General features: G+C 40.0%; 1 protein-coding gene across 5 annotated transcripts in view; it reads left to right on the forward strand.

The window, feature by feature from the left end:
• The window catches only part of uggt2 (UDP-glucose glycoprotein glucosyltransferase 2), a 50,305-nt gene extending 32,151 nt beyond the window's left edge, over window positions 1-18,154 (forward strand). For 2 of the 5 annotated variants that reach the window (XM_020712947.3, XM_020712948.3), the window contains exons 27-40: window positions 1,504-1,693; window positions 1,768-1,926; window positions 2,652-2,737; window positions 6,242-6,326; window positions 6,465-6,547; window positions 6,672-6,752; window positions 11,100-11,204; window positions 11,295-11,379; window positions 11,457-11,639; window positions 13,131-13,291; window positions 15,186-15,300; window positions 15,375-15,491; window positions 15,872-16,034; window positions 16,124-18,154. In XM_020712947.3, the coding sequence (XP_020568606.1) occupies window positions 1,504-1,693; window positions 1,768-1,926; window positions 2,652-2,737; window positions 6,242-6,326; window positions 6,465-6,547; window positions 6,672-6,752; window positions 11,100-11,204; window positions 11,295-11,379; window positions 11,457-11,639; window positions 13,131-13,291; window positions 15,186-15,300; window positions 15,375-15,491; window positions 15,872-16,034; window positions 16,124-16,149 (1,639 nt within the window). In that variant the 3' untranslated portion in view covers window positions 16,150-18,154. Of the gene's footprint in view, window positions 1-1,503; window positions 1,694-1,767; window positions 1,927-2,651; window positions 2,738-6,241; window positions 6,327-6,464; window positions 6,548-6,671; window positions 6,753-6,838; window positions 6,863-11,099; window positions 11,205-11,294; window positions 11,380-11,456; window positions 11,640-13,130; window positions 13,292-15,185; window positions 15,301-15,374; window positions 15,492-15,871; window positions 16,035-16,123 lie in introns of all 5 variants that reach the window. The other 3 variants (XM_011489837.4, XM_078939753.1, XM_011489835.4) reach the window with 2 other exon arrangements.
• The last annotated feature ends 268 nt before the right edge of the window (window positions 18,155-18,422 follow it).

Consider the following 18,422-nt stretch of genomic DNA (forward strand, 5'->3'; position numbering starts at 1 on the left):
AATTCACAATGATTTGAATAAAGAAATCCTCACAAATGCAATCTTTAAGCTTCATTTTCTGAATATATAACCTCCATCATCAGGACAATTCCACAAGAACATGTGAAAAACACCAACAACACTTTTCAACAGAGTGAATCTTTAAAGAAAAAATATAGGATCTTATTTAGAGATTGTACATTTGTGGCTGTAAATTTAAATGATAAGAAAGTGCAGCCAAGAGACTCTTGAAATATTATATGAGCTTGTCAGAAAGTTGGTAATTCTTTACCTTTGTGCACTCAGTGGTGTCATTTAATAACGTGTGTACATATTGTGACGGGGTTCTTACCAGTGAAAAATATAACTCTCAAAAATAAGATGACCAAGCCAGCAGACTTTAAAGATTAAACAGTTGGGTTATTATTAAAAAAAATATCAAAGAAAGAATTTATTTCTGGGAGAACTTGTTGCCACCACTGCAACCAAGACCGCTCTCTCCCAACAGGCAAAAGTTCACCCCTTAGAAAGGCTTAGCCCCTCCCACATGACATTTAACTTCAAATTTTTTGAAAAGAAATTCCTGCCTTGCAACCCGGAGGAAACTAAAGATTCTATTTAAAAGTAAGTGTGCTCCCCTAGAATTAAACAGAATTAGGCTATGTTGGGGTAAAATGGGAATGTTATTTGTTTACCTGGGTGTTTGCATGTGTCCAGAGGAAACTATATACTTCTACTGGGCTGGAATAAAAGAGACAAACGATTGAGGCTGGTGTTCAGTCGCTGTCCTGCAACCTGTGATGCTAGTTCGTCACACGTATCTGTATGTATTAAATCAATCCTTCAAGTTCCAATACTTGTGGATTTTTAAATATTTGTTTTATCTAAAGTTTAGCACAAATAAATGGTGATGGGTGATGCTCCTGAGGATGCTCAGTCGTGTCAATGTTTGCCTTCTCTTGCAGCCACTTTTACTAAAAGTTCCTCTTGTAATTAGCTTCTAGCTCAGCTACATCAAATTAAAAATCCCCACACAGCTGATTTGTTCATCTCATCAGAATGAAGAGCATGCAGTTCATTATTTTTGGTTCTCAGGACACCCAACTAATGGTTGAACTTTACAGTACAAGACGGGCAGGAATAGGTCACCTGTGTGCCACGCAACACCTGAGGGGCATAAATAACCAACGACACAGTTATGTGTTGTTTTTACTTTTAGTGCTTATTAAATGACTTCATTCCATGGCACACCCTGATATCGAGTCATAAACACTCCACATTTTTTATTTGGTCTTTAAGCAAAGACAATACTGTTCTTCCTGTCACCTATATGCTGTCTTGTTGGTGGGGCTCAAGTCTGAGTAAGAAGTTAATAAGGAAGCTAATTAGTGCTAGTGTTATTCATTCAACTACAATAACTAGACTGCACATCCTTTTAGCTGTCGACCTGCAGGGCTCAGTCATAGTTTAGTGTAGCTTTAACTATTTTCTTTGTTTGTTTAAGTTCACATTGTCTTTTACCAGTTTTTACCGTTACGTCTTGGACCCTGATGTGACGTTCTTGGCCAATGAGACAGTTTCTCCAGGACCAGTGGCCCGTTTCATGGATCTCCCAGAATCTCCACTCCTCACTCTTAATATGATCACACCAGAAAGCTGGATGGTGCAGGCGGTGAGCAGCCCCTACGACTTGGACAACATCCACCTTCAGGAGGTACTGAGCAGCTCACCCATCCACACTCAGTCATTTGGACTTGAAGTGCTCTATAACTTGGAGGTTCTGTCCAGGTGAACGGGGTTGTGACCGCAGAGTTTGAACTGGAGCACCTTTTGTTGGAAGGCCACTGCTTTGACCTGTCGACCGGCCAGCCCCCCCGTGGACTGCAGTTTACGCTTGGCATGAGTCGGGACCCGCTCATGTATGACACTATTGTCATGGCTAACCTGGTCAGCATCCCCCTTAAAGTCATTGAGAGTTATCCAGACTTATTTCCTGCATTCATTTTTGAAGAACTAAGTGCAAATATTGGTATTAATGCCTTAGTCACATATTGTATGTACGGGGGTTAACCCGTACGGGTGCTGTGGGTTCTTGGGTTTTCAGGGCCCATAGAGAGTCGTAGACAGAAGGGAAGCACAGGTGTGTCTTGTAATTCCCTTGAGGCTTGAGCGGTCACCCATGAAAATGAGACGTAAGATTGTTGTTTACCATGAAGTAGATTTCACGCATTTATGATATATGGATGATGCTGTCGTACGATACCCTGACGCTGCACTCTAGTCATTGGTAAGATTTTAGTCCAATTAGGCCCCAAATATATTTGTATCCTTTTTAAAATTGTTCCCAGCAGTTTTTTTGGTCCAATTATTAAAAATTTAGCAAAAATCCAAAAGCCTGTGTTATTTTTTAAGACATATTTTCTGCAGCGCAGGATGACTTCATTAGAAATTCGCCGTACGGGATCACTGAGTGGTCTACGATCATAAAATTTTGTGTGGGCGACCTGTGTGCTTAGTTCAGGTTTGCCCATTTTTTGCCCGCAGACAGCCCGAATCCACCCATGAGGGCAGTTGTGACTAAGGCATAAACTGCAGTTTGATGCACCTGAGATGTTCACGTCGGTGCAGAGAGTTTGAGGTTTGTCATGCTTAATTCTGTCCACTTCCAACAGGGTTATTTCCAGCTGAAAGCCAATCCCGGTGCCTGGATTTTAAGATTACGCAAAGGGAGATCCGAAGAAATCTATCAGATTCTCACGTGAGTATCTAAGTCCATCATTTCCTTCGCTAATAGCAGTATATGAAACAAAAACGTAGTAAAGATAATGATGCTGTGGACTTATTGAGCCTCTGATGAAACCTGTCACTATGGTAACATGGAGAGCTGCTGACACTGTGGCAACAGAAGGTTTTGTTGAGTGCAGGTAGTTCTGCTGAGTATAAAGGCGGGGGGGGTAAGCGGAAAGGATTTCCATTAAAGAAAAAACAGTGGAATGATGATACAGGCTGTATCGACTGCCTCGGCTCCTTCCTCATAATGCAGGTGTTTGTTTTTTTTGGTTGAGTAGATTAAAAACAGAAGTCGCTCAAAAAACATGCTGACAGTTTTTGGCTAGACATGCTGGAACCCTAATTAGTTGTGCTGGGTGAAAAAAAGTTACACTTTTTCATTATTTCAATTATAAATTATTTATTTAAGTAATAGACTATATGGATTATGCATTGTGGGTCAGAGCAAGGTAGAAGATGCTCCTACAATCACAGATATCTTCTTTTCTGGCTACCCCAACATCGGATTTGGGACACATGCAGCCTTGGGTTCCCCTGGAATCATATCAGACAAGTGAAATTTATCCTCCAATACTCCAGGTGAAGCTAAGAGGTGATGTCATTTTTCACCTTGGCAGCGTCATTATTCTTGTGGTTAGCGGTGCTCTGCTCTGGTTAGGTGGCCGATCAGAGCCTAGTAGGAGCCTCTGTGCTTTCCAGTCCCAGAGCGTGGCGTTTTTCTCTTGGTGCCTGTGCTGCTGCAGCGCCTTCTCCTTGACAGCGATGAATGAGACGGCCGGTTGCCTCTTCTCAGTGCAAGGATTCAGATTGATCTCTGGTGCTTTCTAGCACAAGCCCTAAAGGGCTGATTTGCACTGGCAGCAGTAGAGGGGGCAAACACAAGTAGCACTAAAACATAAGGGGGATCGCCACTTTGGGTACACTTAAGAGGGGCATTTATCTTAGTCTTAAGGTTAGATGTTTTTGCCTTTAGTAAGCGTTTGTTGTTGTAAATGCTTGCAGTGCATCACAGTCCAAAAACTATTTTCTGCCTCAAGCTTGTTCCTCTGCGTTTCGCCGACAGACACTTCAGACTGCCCGCTGAAATCCGGGACTTCCAGGGACGCACCGGCCCTAAAACAATCACTTTGAAAGGATGCGTTACGCGATCAATACCATACAGACTCCCTCATTAAATCTAACCGCGCTCTGGCCGGCTGGGAAGTGGCGCTGGGCGAAATAATGGCATGGCGATTCCTGATGATGATGGAGTGTAATGAATATGGCTGGGTTGCGACACTGGCAGCCAACCAAGTTTCCATTCTAAAGTGTGTGCTCTCACAGTCCGTCACTCTATCCAGCACAGGCTTGTGTCTTCTTCATGAGTGCAGCCTATAGTGTTTGGTTTTCTCCACTAATTACACTGAAAGCTTCTTCATCAATCTAACGCAGGAAGTTCATCTACACTCAGATGGTGAATTGAAAACTTACTGTAAATATGTTTACACAGTGTAGTCACTCAAAATGTGTTTTAGGCTTTAGTTGAACAGAAATTGTCATTTTTTATTTTTCTGTCCATTTTTACAGCATTTGTGTTGTTGTTGATCCTCGATTGGTCATTTTCGCTTTATTTCCTGAAAATTATAATCAAATTAGTCATTAATGCCTTATAGCAGTCAAACTTTTGTAACTCAACTTGAAAATAAGGGGGAAAAAGGATATAATTATAGTATATGGATATCAAAGATTATGATGCACGTTACCAATAACGTTTAGAATTGCTTTTAGGTAAAAAAAAAGAAAGATAATGCTGTTTGGGATGCAAATATTTAAGTTTTATTAATTCAACTACTTTGGGATTCTTTTCAAAGTTCCATTCAAAGTTTAAAACAAAATGCAGTACATAAAACTCAGACTAACAACACATATAACAAAACACGACAGAGAAAAAGAAAGGACAAATAAAACATCCTAACAGGACAAATAAGGCGGTTTAAACCAAACAAGAAGCCTAAAAATGGATTGAATGACGTCTGGTGAAATGTAGCCAAAAGTGCCGAATCAGAGGTGCAAATTCATTCAAACGATCATGACTGGACAGAAGAAATGAACAAATACTACATGCATCTTTAGGAAAAGGGAAAAAAACCGACAGATTGAAGAACGGATTCGTAAAGTGGTAGAAGAGAGCAGCTCCAAGACATTTAGTATCAGCGTTAAGAAGATGCAAAACACCCCAAAAGCCTCTGGGGGGAAATGATCAAACTCAGACACTATTTCAGACCCCAGAGTCTCCAGAGGGCCCCCTCTACTGCTGTTAAGGTTCAAACACAAGTATGTTAGGAAATACCGTCATGGCAACTGTCTGAAAGTGTGGACAGTGGAGAAAACTATTTTAGAATGAAAACGGGGATTTATTTTAATCTACATTTGAAGGCAGGTTTCTATGGACAAAAACAGACGATAGGAGCTTTATTTAGAACTGAACTCTGATAACTCCTGTACCATTTTCCCCCCGTCTTTGTGTTTTGGCAATTTATTTATACGACATGTAAAAAAAAAACATTTAAAACCATAGCTAAGTGTTAAAGTCCAGCTTGTTGACTAACAGATGCAGCGATTGCTGACTGATGCTCGTGTTCAGAGGAAAGTCTGTCATTGAAAATGTGTGGGCAATCATCTGTTTTGTTAATACAATCATGAAAATGGTTTTGAAAAATGGAAATAGATTGAATTTCATGGTTGTGGGATCAATACCGTTCTGTTCTTTTTCTTCTGAGTGTTGTCTCCTGTGAAAACGATTAGCCTTTGACTAACCCATGTGTCTCTGGCTGACGCAGTGGTATGTTCTTTTTCTGTTTATTCAGACAATCCATTGATTCCATGAGATTAAATGAATAAAATGATATTCCAGTTGTTGTGCCAGGTGTTTCCGAGCAGCCATGAAGAAATCCGGGGAGAAATCCCCCTGAAGTATAAACCGACCTCCCTGACAATTGACCGGAGATGTTTGGCCATAGATTGTTTTTGTTAGGACAGCAGAAACTAGTGGTGCAGAGGGTCGGATTGTTTTCTCAAAAAAAGGTCACTCAGAATTCACAAGGGTGGACAAACTGCCATGAGGTTTTAGCTGAGAAAGAGGATGCTGCAAAATTGCAACAATGAGTCCTGGTATAGGGGGAGAGCAGGGTTGGCCTGGACCCATCTATTGAGGGAAAGTTATGTGGAAGCTTAATGGGGAACAGAAGTTATAGATGGTTTTAGATTTTCCAGATCTACCTAAGGAATCCATTTAGATTTCTAATTTTCAATTAAAAAAACAAAACCAAAAAAAATTGCTTTTTGATGCTTGAAAACCCAACAGAACTTGTTGGTTTAATTAAAGTTCCAATGTACTTGTTGTGACTTTATATTGATTTTGTTTTTAAATTCATCTTCAAAGTTTATATTGAATGTAGTGTAAAACAGTTTTTTCTTTTGTCGTCTTCTTTAGACACGATGGAACCGACTCCCCGGCGGATGCGGGGGACGTCATAGTCGTGCTGAACAGTTTCCACAGTAAAATCATCAAAGTTCGGGTGAGCAGGTTTTTCAAACGTACTACTTATCGGATGTTACGTCATCAGTGGATAATCGACTGGGTTTTTTTCCTTGATCGGTATCTCAGATCATGATGGAGGATCTTTAATAAACACCGATGTGATTTATTCATACAGGTGCAGAAGAAGGCGGAGAAAATTGGTGAGGATCTTTTGACTGAAACTACCGAAGGCAAAGGAATCTGGGACTCTCTAGTAAGGTGGGTAATAGTTCAGGCTTAGAGCTTTAAAAATCCTCCATTCAACCAACAGACAGGATGTTCTTTGATTGACGTGCGTCGCTGACGCAGCGTGCGTGTGCCAAACGTTCATTACGGTTTGCAGGAGATCTTACTCCACTCCTGGATCAAGACTTCAGTATTACGCTGTAAGATCTAGCCTCGCGAAAAATATGTGCTTCTGTAGGTACGTGTGTGCAAACGAGTGTCCCCCCCCCCAGCTCCTCCTAACCGTGTGATCCTGTCTCCCCACTCAATGCTTGCTGTGTGAAGTGTTTGGAGCGCTTTTAAGAGAAGGTAGGCCGTTTTTGCTGGAAGCCACGTGACGTGCTGTTCATGATCATTACATGCACTGTTTTTATTGTCACTTTCAGTTGCTGCACTTGTTAATCCTGTGAAGATTGTGAGTCCATCTGTTTACTTTGATGATCACTTTTAGAATCGCAGCAGCTCTGCAGGTGGTGTCAAAGCCTGATGGGAATATATGGAAAACTGTTTCATTGGAGTCCATAATCACACTAAAAAATAAACAGTTTAAGACTAAAGGTATAAAATCTACCCCTACAATCATCTGGAGAGAAAAAAAACAGCACCAGTTAAAACGTAAAGCAACTTTTCTAGTTCTTGCTTTGATAAAGAAGCAAACTTGACACAAAGTTTATTTGATGTATTAGCACAAAATACACAGCAGGGAGGGACTTTTCTCTTTAGGCTCGAGTAAGAACATGCAAAGCAGAAAGCTAAAGGAAGATTACAGTTGAACTCACTGATCTACTGAGTCTGCGTAACTTACAGTGGGGCAAAAAGGTATTTGGTCAGCCACCAATTGTGCAAGACCTGGGGCCTCATTTATAAAACTTTGCGTAGGATTTGCGTCAGAAGTGGCGTACGGATGAAACATAGGATGTGCGTACGCACAGAAATATTCGGAGTTATAAAACCGTGCGCACGCACATCCTACGCATCTTTCTCTTAATAAATCACAACCAATTCTAAATGCTGCGCAGCTTTTGCGGCCTCATGACACGCCTATAGTTGCCCATAAATAGTCCGTGAAACGCCCACAAATGAATATTCAGTGATTGCGAAACCATGCCAAACACGGAGAGAAAATCAAAAAAACGTAACTTCACTCAATGTGAAGTAGAAGTTATCGTTGGTGAGGTGGAAAAGAGGAGAATAATGTTGTTTGGAGGGCACAGTGTGGCATTACTAATGCCAAAAAGGCACGTGAGTGGCAGACGGCGGCAGATGCTGTAAATGCTGCAGCCTCACAACCTCGGACCGTGGTCGGACATCAAAGTAAAGGCAAAAAAACGTCTAGCGCTGAACACCCCCCCCCCCACACACACACACGTGGGGGGGGGGGGACACCGGAGCTGACCCCTCCTGATGAGAGACTGGCGGCAATAATTGTGGAATCCCTTTTAAGTGGAGTGGTGACTGAGGCGCAGGGGGACACCGACGCGCCAGATGCACCGGGTGACACACCCCCAAAAGCCCGCAGAGGAAGTCGGAACCGGCTCATAAGCCAGTCGTCCTCGTTTGCCAACAAGTCTCCTTGCTGTCTAAAGATGCGTTCACTCCGAATTCTCCCATTTGCCACATCTTCTAAGAGCGCAAGATCAGCCATTGTGCGTCATTACGCATTGTGATGGGGCATTTTATTTCCCTCCATTTAATTACATCTGACAAGCTGCAGATGTCGGTAATAATCGACGTGGAAATGGGAAATTGTTCAGCGCAAATGTAATTTCTTGTTGCTTTCTGAATGGTCGAGACATACGCCATACATTGTTTCATCAAAAATAAATCAAACTAAAGGCATATGTATGAATACCATAATTCCGTAGCTTATGAAGAAATGTTTTACTATGAAAACAACGTTCCCTAGTGGACAATTAATGCATCTCTCTCTATCTATCCATCTGTCTGTCTAATTGCACCTATATCTGCTCCGCCAGACGGACACATTGACGGGAATGTCAGTTTTGTACATTATTTCGTTCTGTTAAATATATTATTTATGAGGATGAATTGCACAACATGCCAATATTGCAGAACATATTTCACTTTTCTTTTTGCAAATATGTGTTCATTTGAATTTCTGTTGTAATTTTCGTTTGATTTTTTTGTTTGTTTCACTGCTGATCGGTCCAACGGGTGTTTGTGTAGGCTGTTAATTGTAAGTCTTGCTTTGTGAAGTCTTCATGTTATTTCTGAGAGGCAGTATTGTCATTTTCACTTTCACGTGTTTCTTCCATCTGCCGACGGTGTCGCCGTTTCTCATTTCACCTGTTTTTGTGCGTACGCCTGGGTCAGAGCTTGCGTGAAGGACCGCACATTTTCCCGTCAAGTTTGCTTTTTATAAATCTCAACTATTGCGTAGAGAGTGGCGTACGCCTTCTTTTGTGCGTACGCAACGTTTATAAATGAGGCCCCTGGTGAAGACTTACAGAAAAACTTTTAGCAGCAAAGGGTATTTAACAAAGTACTGAGTTGAACTTTTGTTATTGACCGAATACCATACTTGTTTTCCACCATAATTTACAAATAAATTCTTTAAAATTCAGACGATGTGACTTTCTAGATTTTTTTTTCTCATTTTGTCTCTCATAGTTGAGGTTTACCTATGAAAATGACAGACCTGTATCGTCTTCTTAAGTGGGAGAACTTGCACAATTGGTGGCCAACTACATACTTTTTTGCCCCAGTGTACATACAGAAGGACAAAGACTGGTTAGGATAAAGCATGCAGAATAAAAGTGCTGCTTTACAGGAAGTGGAATAGGGAATGTTGTTTCTGTGCATGCTTTACATTGTGGGAATGCTTGAATGAAAACCAGATGGCGATCCTGTTCAGCCCACAGAGACGAAGCTGGGAGTCATCTCTAGGATTAAGCCTCAGCTCTGCGGGTCCTTCCTGACGTCCAGATTATCTCGGATGATTGGGCTAAAATCGGCTCTAACCTAACTCTGTAAAGCTCATTTCCTATTGGGGACCCCATTGTTGCTCAAAAGGCCATTTATAATGGCAGGCTTAGTCATCCCTGGCAGTCGACTTTCCCAGATTCCTCTGGTGTGTTGATACTTCCCACAATCCAACTGCTCAGCCATGGGAGGCAAAGTCCGCCTGTGCAAAAACACGGTTTGATGACTTTTTTTGAGTGGTAAAAGCTGCAAAGGGAGAGAAAAAACCAGGCTAAACTCTTTTGGGGAGAAATCTTGTCTTCACCTCCCATCATTTATCCCGGTTCCTCCTTGCAGCTGAAGGCTGACGCTGTGCTTGTGATTGAGCGTGTGAGAGATATTCTTCCCCTCATCAGCAGTCTGTTACACACAAGGATACGCAGTTTGACTGCAGACACATCTGCCCTACAGCACAAGTCCCCATATCTGTCTGCTAAATGTGCAGTGAATCATCCGGCTGCGGCAGCCTTTTACCTTTTAATCGTCTTTTAATATCAGTAAGGCCATGGCCACACGCTCCAAATTCTCTTTTTTATGGTAACTGTGCCATAAAACTGAACAACAAAGCTTATTATTTAATGCCAATTTAAATATTTGCCCCTTCAAAGTTACAGGGTGGAGAGAATACCTCCGAGGCTCTTTTAATGCCGCAGACTCACAAAAGTCACCGTCTTCACATTCAAAAACCTGCCGGCGGCTAATTTGTGCTGCAAAAAAACGACTCAAGGAAAACAACTTCTGATGCATTATTTATGAGTTTAACTGATTGCTCACTACTGCAAATATAAATGTACACGTATGTAAATGTAGCTCCTTTCTTTTTAATCACTCCAGAGTCATTTTGCTACCTCTTGCTTGAGCATTGGGTTACCATGGTAACAGGTGTTTGGTACTCACGAATGCTCGAAAAGTCGGAGACGTTACATTTCAATGGTTCAAATTTTTACTTTAAAAAACAAAAAATGCTTTCAAATTTGTAAATACCCAAATAGCCGTTTGTTTTGTAACTCTCAAAGTAGAACATTGGTTTATCTGAACCACAACTTAATTTAAAACAGAGCTCCATAGTGGATTTATTAGATTTGTCACTGATTTTCAACAGTCTAAAGCTGCTAAAATACAACAAAACCAATTAAAATAAGGTGCAGATTTAGTTAAATTTAGGCTCTAATGGCAAAAACATGGTTTTCTCACATAAACCCCTTTAAGTATGCATTGATTTGAGATTAATCTAGCCTGTTTTTAAGTCCATTAACCGTGTAAGCCTTACAACCCGTCGAAATGTTTGCAGTGTCGCTTCTCACGCTGTTATCCAGCTATGCAGATGTCTGTCAGCAGGAGGTAAAATGCTAAATCACCTCGCAGTCTCCGAGTTGATTTTCACATCATTTCCACCTCCATTATTGTGATTTGATTTAAAGTGAGCGCTGCTGCTTGTGCAGTGCTGCATGCTATGTTTGCCTAAAAAAAAAAAAAACTTTTACCAGCTTCCTAACAGGCAGCTTTTTAGCTCCGTTGGGATTTATTTCCACACAAATGTCACATATTACTGCCTCATTTACAGCATCGCAGGCGGCGGCTCAAAGAAGGATGACGGCCAGAAGAAAAAAGAGGATGATTTAAACATATTTTCCGTGGCCTCTGGTCATCTGTACGAGCGTTTTCTCAGGTGAGTTACTTTCCCTTGGAGCTGTGCGTGATGCACGACTCTCAGCCCCACTCACTCGTGTCATTTTCTTCTGTTTTTTTCTTTTTTTAGAATAATGATGGTGTCTGTCCTTCGGCACACAAAAACGCCAGTGAAGTTCTGGTTTCTCAAAAATTATCTTTCCCCTTCTTTCAAGGTTTGTGTTCTTTACAGCACTCCTTTCACTCCGTATTTTACTACTAAGGCTCCATTATTTACTCTCTCTGTGGTTAGGAGACCATCTCTCACATGGCAGAGAAGTACAGCTTCCAGTATGAGTTAGTGCAGTATAAGTGGCCGCGTTGGCTCCACCAGCAGACGGAGAAACAGCGGATCATTTGGGGTTATAAGATCCTCTTCCTGGATGTCCTCTTCCCTTTGGCTGTGGATAAGATCATTTTTGTGGACGCAGACCAGGTGAGGAGCAAAAACTGTGGCGTCACAGAAAAAAAATTAATTAGCTTTTCCTTCTTTATTTTATCAGTGCAATCTGAAAAAAGCAAATAAACATGCGATTAATTGACTATTTTCAACACAGTAACTAGATCCATGAAACAAACGTTTATTTGGTCAAAAAAGAAAAAGCACATAAGCTTTGGTAAAAATACTATATATCCAGTACTGCTGGGGCTCTCATATGGAAGCGTTTGTGTCATATTTCAAAACAAAAGTCAATACATACTTTTATATTTTCACAATAAAGCTGCATTCATTGACTCTAAAATAAAAGGAAAAATCCCTGCCAAACGGCTTTTTCTTTTTCTTCATTCTGTCACTTAACTAAAATCATCAAGAAAACGGTATTTAACATTCCCGGTATTGACTTTTATTTTGAAATATGAGTCAACTATGCTTCCATACTCTCAAATTGTCACAACTTACAATTAAACTTAAAAAATGGGACTTTAAGATTTACTCTGCTGCCAATAATTGTATGAATTTTTGTTGATGTTACTATTTAGGTGAAATAAAAAGACTTAAAACCAGTTTTTTTCAAACATGAGGGAAAAAAATTAATGAAAAGAAAGAAAAAATCTTCTTTATTTTATGTTTGATATTTATGATCTAGTTGTTCTGTTTATCTTTGTAAATTCCGTTTTAAATACTTTTAAAAAGAATCGGAATCAAAAAATCTTGCAGCTGTGTTCAAAATATAAAAATATATTCGTAAGGCTTTCTGTGGAGAAAACAAAAACACATTTCTTTCTAAGTTTAACTTGGAATTGAATTAAATATATTTCCTGAATAGGGATACTTATTTACACAGAGCCATACTAGAAAACAGCAGACCCACTATGCCCGTATCATATAGCTTTCATCCAGTATCCTGTTTCACAGAAAGTGCCGTTTGAGCAAAAAAAACGTTTGGCTAAAAGGAGCTTTACAGTTTCCACCGAAGACTCTAGTGGATCTGCTGCAGCTGATAAAATGAGTAAATGTCAAAATGTTGTATTTCAATAAAAAGTGTTTTTTTTAACCTAAAATCTTTAGTGCCAGGTCATAAACACTCTAATTTTGATTAAAGTGTGATTTGATTTGTGAGTTGGGACCGTACAGGAGCTCCATAAAACAAGTGGGAAAACATCAAAGAGTTGACAAACGTCGGGGAATCCGGCATTTTCCTAAAAAGTTTAAAAACGATTAACCCAACAACCTTTTTTTGCAAATATGGCTTCCAAAATTCAACTGAGTGTTTTTATTCCAAACCTGAAATCACAAATGAATAATCAAATAAAAATAATTACCCAACATAAAATTATTATAATTAACCAGGAAAAAAGGCCCGAGTTCACTGAATGTGTTGACATTTCTATGCAAAAAGCGTCAGATGAGTTGGGAAGGGGGTCATGCAGGAGCCACTTTTCTTAAAATGGCCCCATTATCCACCAAAGTGAGCATCTCTTCCAGATAGTCCGAGCTGACTTGAAGGAGTTGAGGGATCTGGACTTGGAAGGTGCTCCTTATGGCTACACACCGTTTTGTGACAGCCGCAGAGAGATGGAAGGATATCGCTTCTGGAAAAGTGGATACTGGGCCTCACATCTCGGACACCGAAAATACCACATCAGGTACAGAAACTGTAGCAGAGACGGATTTATACCTTTATTATGTCTGCATCCAAAATGTAAAACCCAGCCAAACCTTAAATAGGTGACAAAGCAAACAGGTCTGTTGAATACTGGTTGTTAAAAAAGGGGGAACATCAGTTTTAGTTTCTAATTTGTACTATCTGGATAAAAAGCTTCACATTTCTGTTCTGCCTATCAAAGAATTGTACTATGGAACAAGTTGAAGACAACCAGTCCTTTCCATTTTCTGGCTCGACTAACTTAAGACTGCAATCAGAGATAATGGGTACCATGATGATGGTTATCAACCCTTTGTTTACCAAGGGTGGCCTCTCTAGACTGCCTGCCCATAAAAAATAGGAGCTTAATGCTTCATTTGAGACTTCGTTAATACCATTTAGAGCCATTGTGTGCCAACTACTTCAGTCAATATCAGCCCACTATATTTCAGGTCCATAAAAGAATCATATTTTTTTTTTCTTAGAACAGCAGATGACATCCCTTTGAAACACATCAATGACTTTTTTAGCAAAGTGCAGGAAAAATGAATTGGACTGATTGAAGGCCTTTTCTGGTTTTCCATTACTGTGCCGGTGTTCCAGAAAGACTTAAGACAGACTTAATAGCAGATCAGGGGGGAAACCTAAAGATGTGTGCAGTTTTGGTTTAATACACTTGTGTTGCCACGGCAACGGGATGCAGAACATGTAGACATAGATCATAAGTGTCAGGCTTTGAGTAGTTGGTATTTCTTTTAAATACCAAATACATTTAAATAATTGGAAGATAATGGTAGAAAAAAAGTGAATTTATTATAATTTTAAAAAGTAAACCCATTTAAGACACAATTTAAATAGTATTGTTAATATTGTTAGCCTTTAAGGTGAGTATCAGCATTTTGATGGATGGTTGGACTGCTGTCTTACTTTATCTGACTTCATCAGAACTTTTTCCACTTTGCTTTGTGAGTGAGTTTCACCCCTAAAAGTACAAATAATAGCCCAAAAAATCTCCCGAAAGGACACAAAGATGAAGAACGACCAGATAAATATTTATGGATGGGATAAGAATCAGAACAATCAGTTAACTCATATCGGATAATTCTGTGCCGTTTGCTGGAACTAGTTTATGTTATGCAAACAAAACTAAAGTGAAAAACAAAAGCAAAAATGTATTTATCCAAAGATTTATCAAAGTTATTAAGTACGATTAGAAATGAATTGGAAAAGATACATTTAAAAGTAAAAGATGATAAAGGAATACAGTACATGCATACGCCCACTCATCTTCAGTTATATACACCCACAAACACACGATGTCATTATAATGACAGTATTTTCAGACTAAGTTGCTGCGGAGTCGAAGCAGCCACAGAAAAAGAAAAGAATCGTATATAAGTCTCACAAAATACAGGAACAAGAACAGAAGTTTCATCATGATAACAGAATAGAAAACAATAATTGACTGAACATACACATGCTTCACTACCGTAACACACTGATGCTTATTTAGCTTCATAAAACATAGGAGGAATCTACTAAATCTGTTGAATTTTTTATCTTCTGTGTCGCTTATGAGAAATTCTGTGGAGCGGCGTTAAACTGAGCGGGGCTTCTTCTTCATAGTTTCTGTCAGTAGCAAATACTGATTACCGGTACACATACCTACAGTGCCCTCTAGTGTTTGTTGCCATTTATGAAAGAAAAAAAAAACGACTAATACCCCAAAAATATGGTACCCTTAATCATAAATCAACATATTTGCACTTATACATACTGTGCAGTACAATTGGATGTAAGCTTGTAAAGATCCTGGATATTACCTGTTTAAAAATCACGTATTTAAATAAAAATGGCTTCAGTGCATTAACCTTCTCTCATATATTTTTACGCAGCGCTCTGTACGTTGTCGATTTAAAGAAGTTTCGGAAAATTGCAGCTGGGGACAGATTACGCGGTCAGTACCAAGCACTGAGCCAAGACCCAAACAGTCTGTCAAACCTGGACCAGGTACTTCACTCCCCCATGCCGCCTTTGGATTAGGTCAGGGACTTTCCCTTTGTGATGTTTTTGTCCCCTTTCAGGACCTTCCCAACAACATGATCCACCAGGTGGCCATTAAGTCTCTCCCTCAGGAGTGGCTGTGGTGTGAAACGTGGTGCGATGACTCCTCCAAACAAACAGCAAAGACTATAGACCTGGTGAGGCCAGCAGCTGTTACAATCCCCTTTTTTTTGCTTTTTATTCATCTAATTTCTTCCCTGGATGTTGAGTTTTTGGCGCTTCAATGGTGGAAACACGAGAGGCATATTTCCAGACACTAATGTCAGTGACACAACTGCAAAGCGAATTTAGAGAATTGCTGGACAGGCTCCAGCAGACTGGAATAGGAAGTGGGATCTCATTGTGGAGAGGGTCAGCACTTGGTAACCCAGACAAGGAAGGGCCTAATATCCTTTTAGCAGAATTGGAAATCAGATTAAAGGCAAATGTACGACACAGGCAGTGCGGGGAATCAGAGTTGTTGGGACTAAGTGGTCCTGGTGGGATGATGTGTTCTATCTGCTTTTTTTTTTTGCAGTGCAACAACCCAAAGACCAAGGAGCCCAAGCTGACGGCAGCAGCAAGAATCGTACCCGAGTGGGTCGAATATGACAGCGAGATTAAAGGGCTGCTAAGAAAAGTCCAGAAACAGGAGGAGACGGCGGCACAAAGACAGACGCCCTCCTCCTCCAGCGCTAAAGGTAAAGAATGAAGGCAGCTTCCTTCATGTCTGAACTGGACCCTCATCCTTTACCATCATCTGCTCATAGTCCGTGTTTCTTTCCAACAGAACAAAACCGACGGGATGAACTTTAAATCCTGCCAGCTTCACGCAGAAGACGACGGAGGCAGCACCTTTTTACAAGCGGGCCACCTGTGAAACTTGAAGACAAACAGTTCCATCTAAACATAGACGCAGAGTGTCGCCTCCCCACTGGAGGAGGAGGTGATCACTGCAGAGATGCCAAATCTGCTCCTGCAGTCAGGATGAGCGTGAGCTTTAGGAATCAGCAAGCTGGGTTTAAAAGGAGGGGAAAAGATAATGCTGGATCAATCAGAGCACTTTATTATGTGTTTTTGAAAATGAATTGTGTGCAGAGAATCAGGCAGAAGCGGCACGTTTTTGAGAACTTCACCTCAAATAAAATATTTGAGTTTCCTTCCATAACAAAAGCACGTTTTAGGTATATTTAAAATGATCATTAAAGACCCACTCTTAAGAAAATCATGTTTTTGGTATTTTCTTTAAATGCTCTTGTGCCGTTTTTCTGATGAAGGATGGCATATAAATATATATATATATATAGAAAATTAAGCTCAAGATTGCATGTCTGAGTCTCTTTATTCAAATCTTTCTCAATCAGAAGCAGAGGTTTTCCTCTGAAAAAAGGAGCGTATTTGTGACATAAAAATATACTGGGCGGGTCACGAGCTTCCTGCTCTGCTCCATTCTGATGCATCCACTGGATAGCGCCGATATTACTCGCCATTTTTGTTGCATGGATGATGTTAGATTAGGGGTAGGGAGGGGCAGTAAATTAGTGGAAGCTATGGGGAGGGAAAGGGGGGCGGGGTCGCTCCATACCAATGGTCCCGCCCACAACTAGGTCGAATTGCTAAGGCAGAAACTATTTTCAAGAAAACGACATAGGTTTTATTCATCATGTTGGCTAAAACAGCATAATCATAACTAAAGGACAACAGGAACGCTTTGAAAATAGATCAAAAGATAATCAGAGTGGGTCTTTAATGGGAAAACGGTGACAGCTTTAAATTAAAGGCCAAATCGGATTGTTAATTTTTGCAAATTTGAAACAGGAAGTGGTTCAAATGTGCAAAAACATTCAGTAAAATCTAAATTAAAGTTTGCTCCTTCACTTTCAGCCTGCACTTTAATGCTTCTCTGACTAAAAAAAGTCTGACTCATCCCATCAGGAAGGAAAGTAAAAACATAAAAATAAAGCCGCTGTTCAGGTTAAGTCAACCAATGCAGTTCTTAGAAAGAACTCAGTCCCTTCAGAGAAATCTGAAGCACAGTATAATAAGTAATGAGCTTTTGTTCTGAAAATCGTTTGATATGCATAAAGCAGAAGGGGGCGCTGCTAATGAGTTCCATTTCACTGAGGAACCTTTGGGGTAAAAAGGGCATTTTTACTGAACCATACTTGATTAAATGTAAAAAGAGCAGCTGCTCAAACTTTGCTACACCGAGTCGGTTTGTCCCACTATGTTTGATGTTTTTCTGCATCCAGGACTCATTTCTACCAGTGTGTTGATGTCAGTCTCTGTATTCCATAGTTTTCAATCAAAACTGTACTTTTTGTTACTCAGGAATTGTGTTGTAGCAGTAAATAGTTCTTTGTACTTTACTTTGGTAAACTGCTTTACAGTTACTTATTCCTGTTTCAAAGGCAGCTGTCACCTCAAGTCAGGTCATTAATCCTCAGTGTTTTGGAAGACATCCCATTAGTTGGAATTTTTGAAGTTGAATTCAAACGGATGATTTAGTTTCCAAACAAGGCGATTCTGAATCAAACGTCCTTTCAGAACCAGAAGGGGGGGGATCAGTTTACAAAAGAAAAAGTTTTCAGTTCAATACATCAGTATATTTTCTTTTGACAACATAAGTTTTATTTAAATCAGGATGTTTCAAAAATAATCCTAATTTCTTCCTTTGTGTCCTAAAATGTGTACAATTCCCAAGCAGTTTGTTCCAAGAGTTGTTGAAGAGCGTTACATCCTTAAAAAGCTGCTTTTGGCCGATCAGCTGGACTCACAGATTAAATAATCCTCATTAAAGATCACATTTTAAGGTGGAAAACATTTTTTTACTTGTATTCAATTTCCTTTGTCAATTCATCAGCTCCTTTTTAAATGTTTTTTTTTCTCCATCTTGTAAATTCCACGATTTGCTCTCAGGAAACAGTGTGGTTCATGCTGGGGAGCAAAAAGTTCCTCTATGGCTTCTACAAATGCTAATGTAAACATCCAAAAGAAAATCAATCGTTTATTCCCGACGGCTCACAAAAGGTCAAAAACCAAGTCATCCGACATGAAAACCAAACTTTTTTCCACTGAAAACAAAGAAT

This window comes from Oryzias latipes, chromosome 21 (genome assembly GCF_053564925.1).
Source record: "Oryzias latipes strain Hd-rR chromosome 21, Olatipes_Hd-rR_3.1".
Classification (NCBI taxonomy): Eukaryota; Metazoa; Chordata; class Actinopteri; order Beloniformes; family Adrianichthyidae; genus Oryzias; species Oryzias latipes.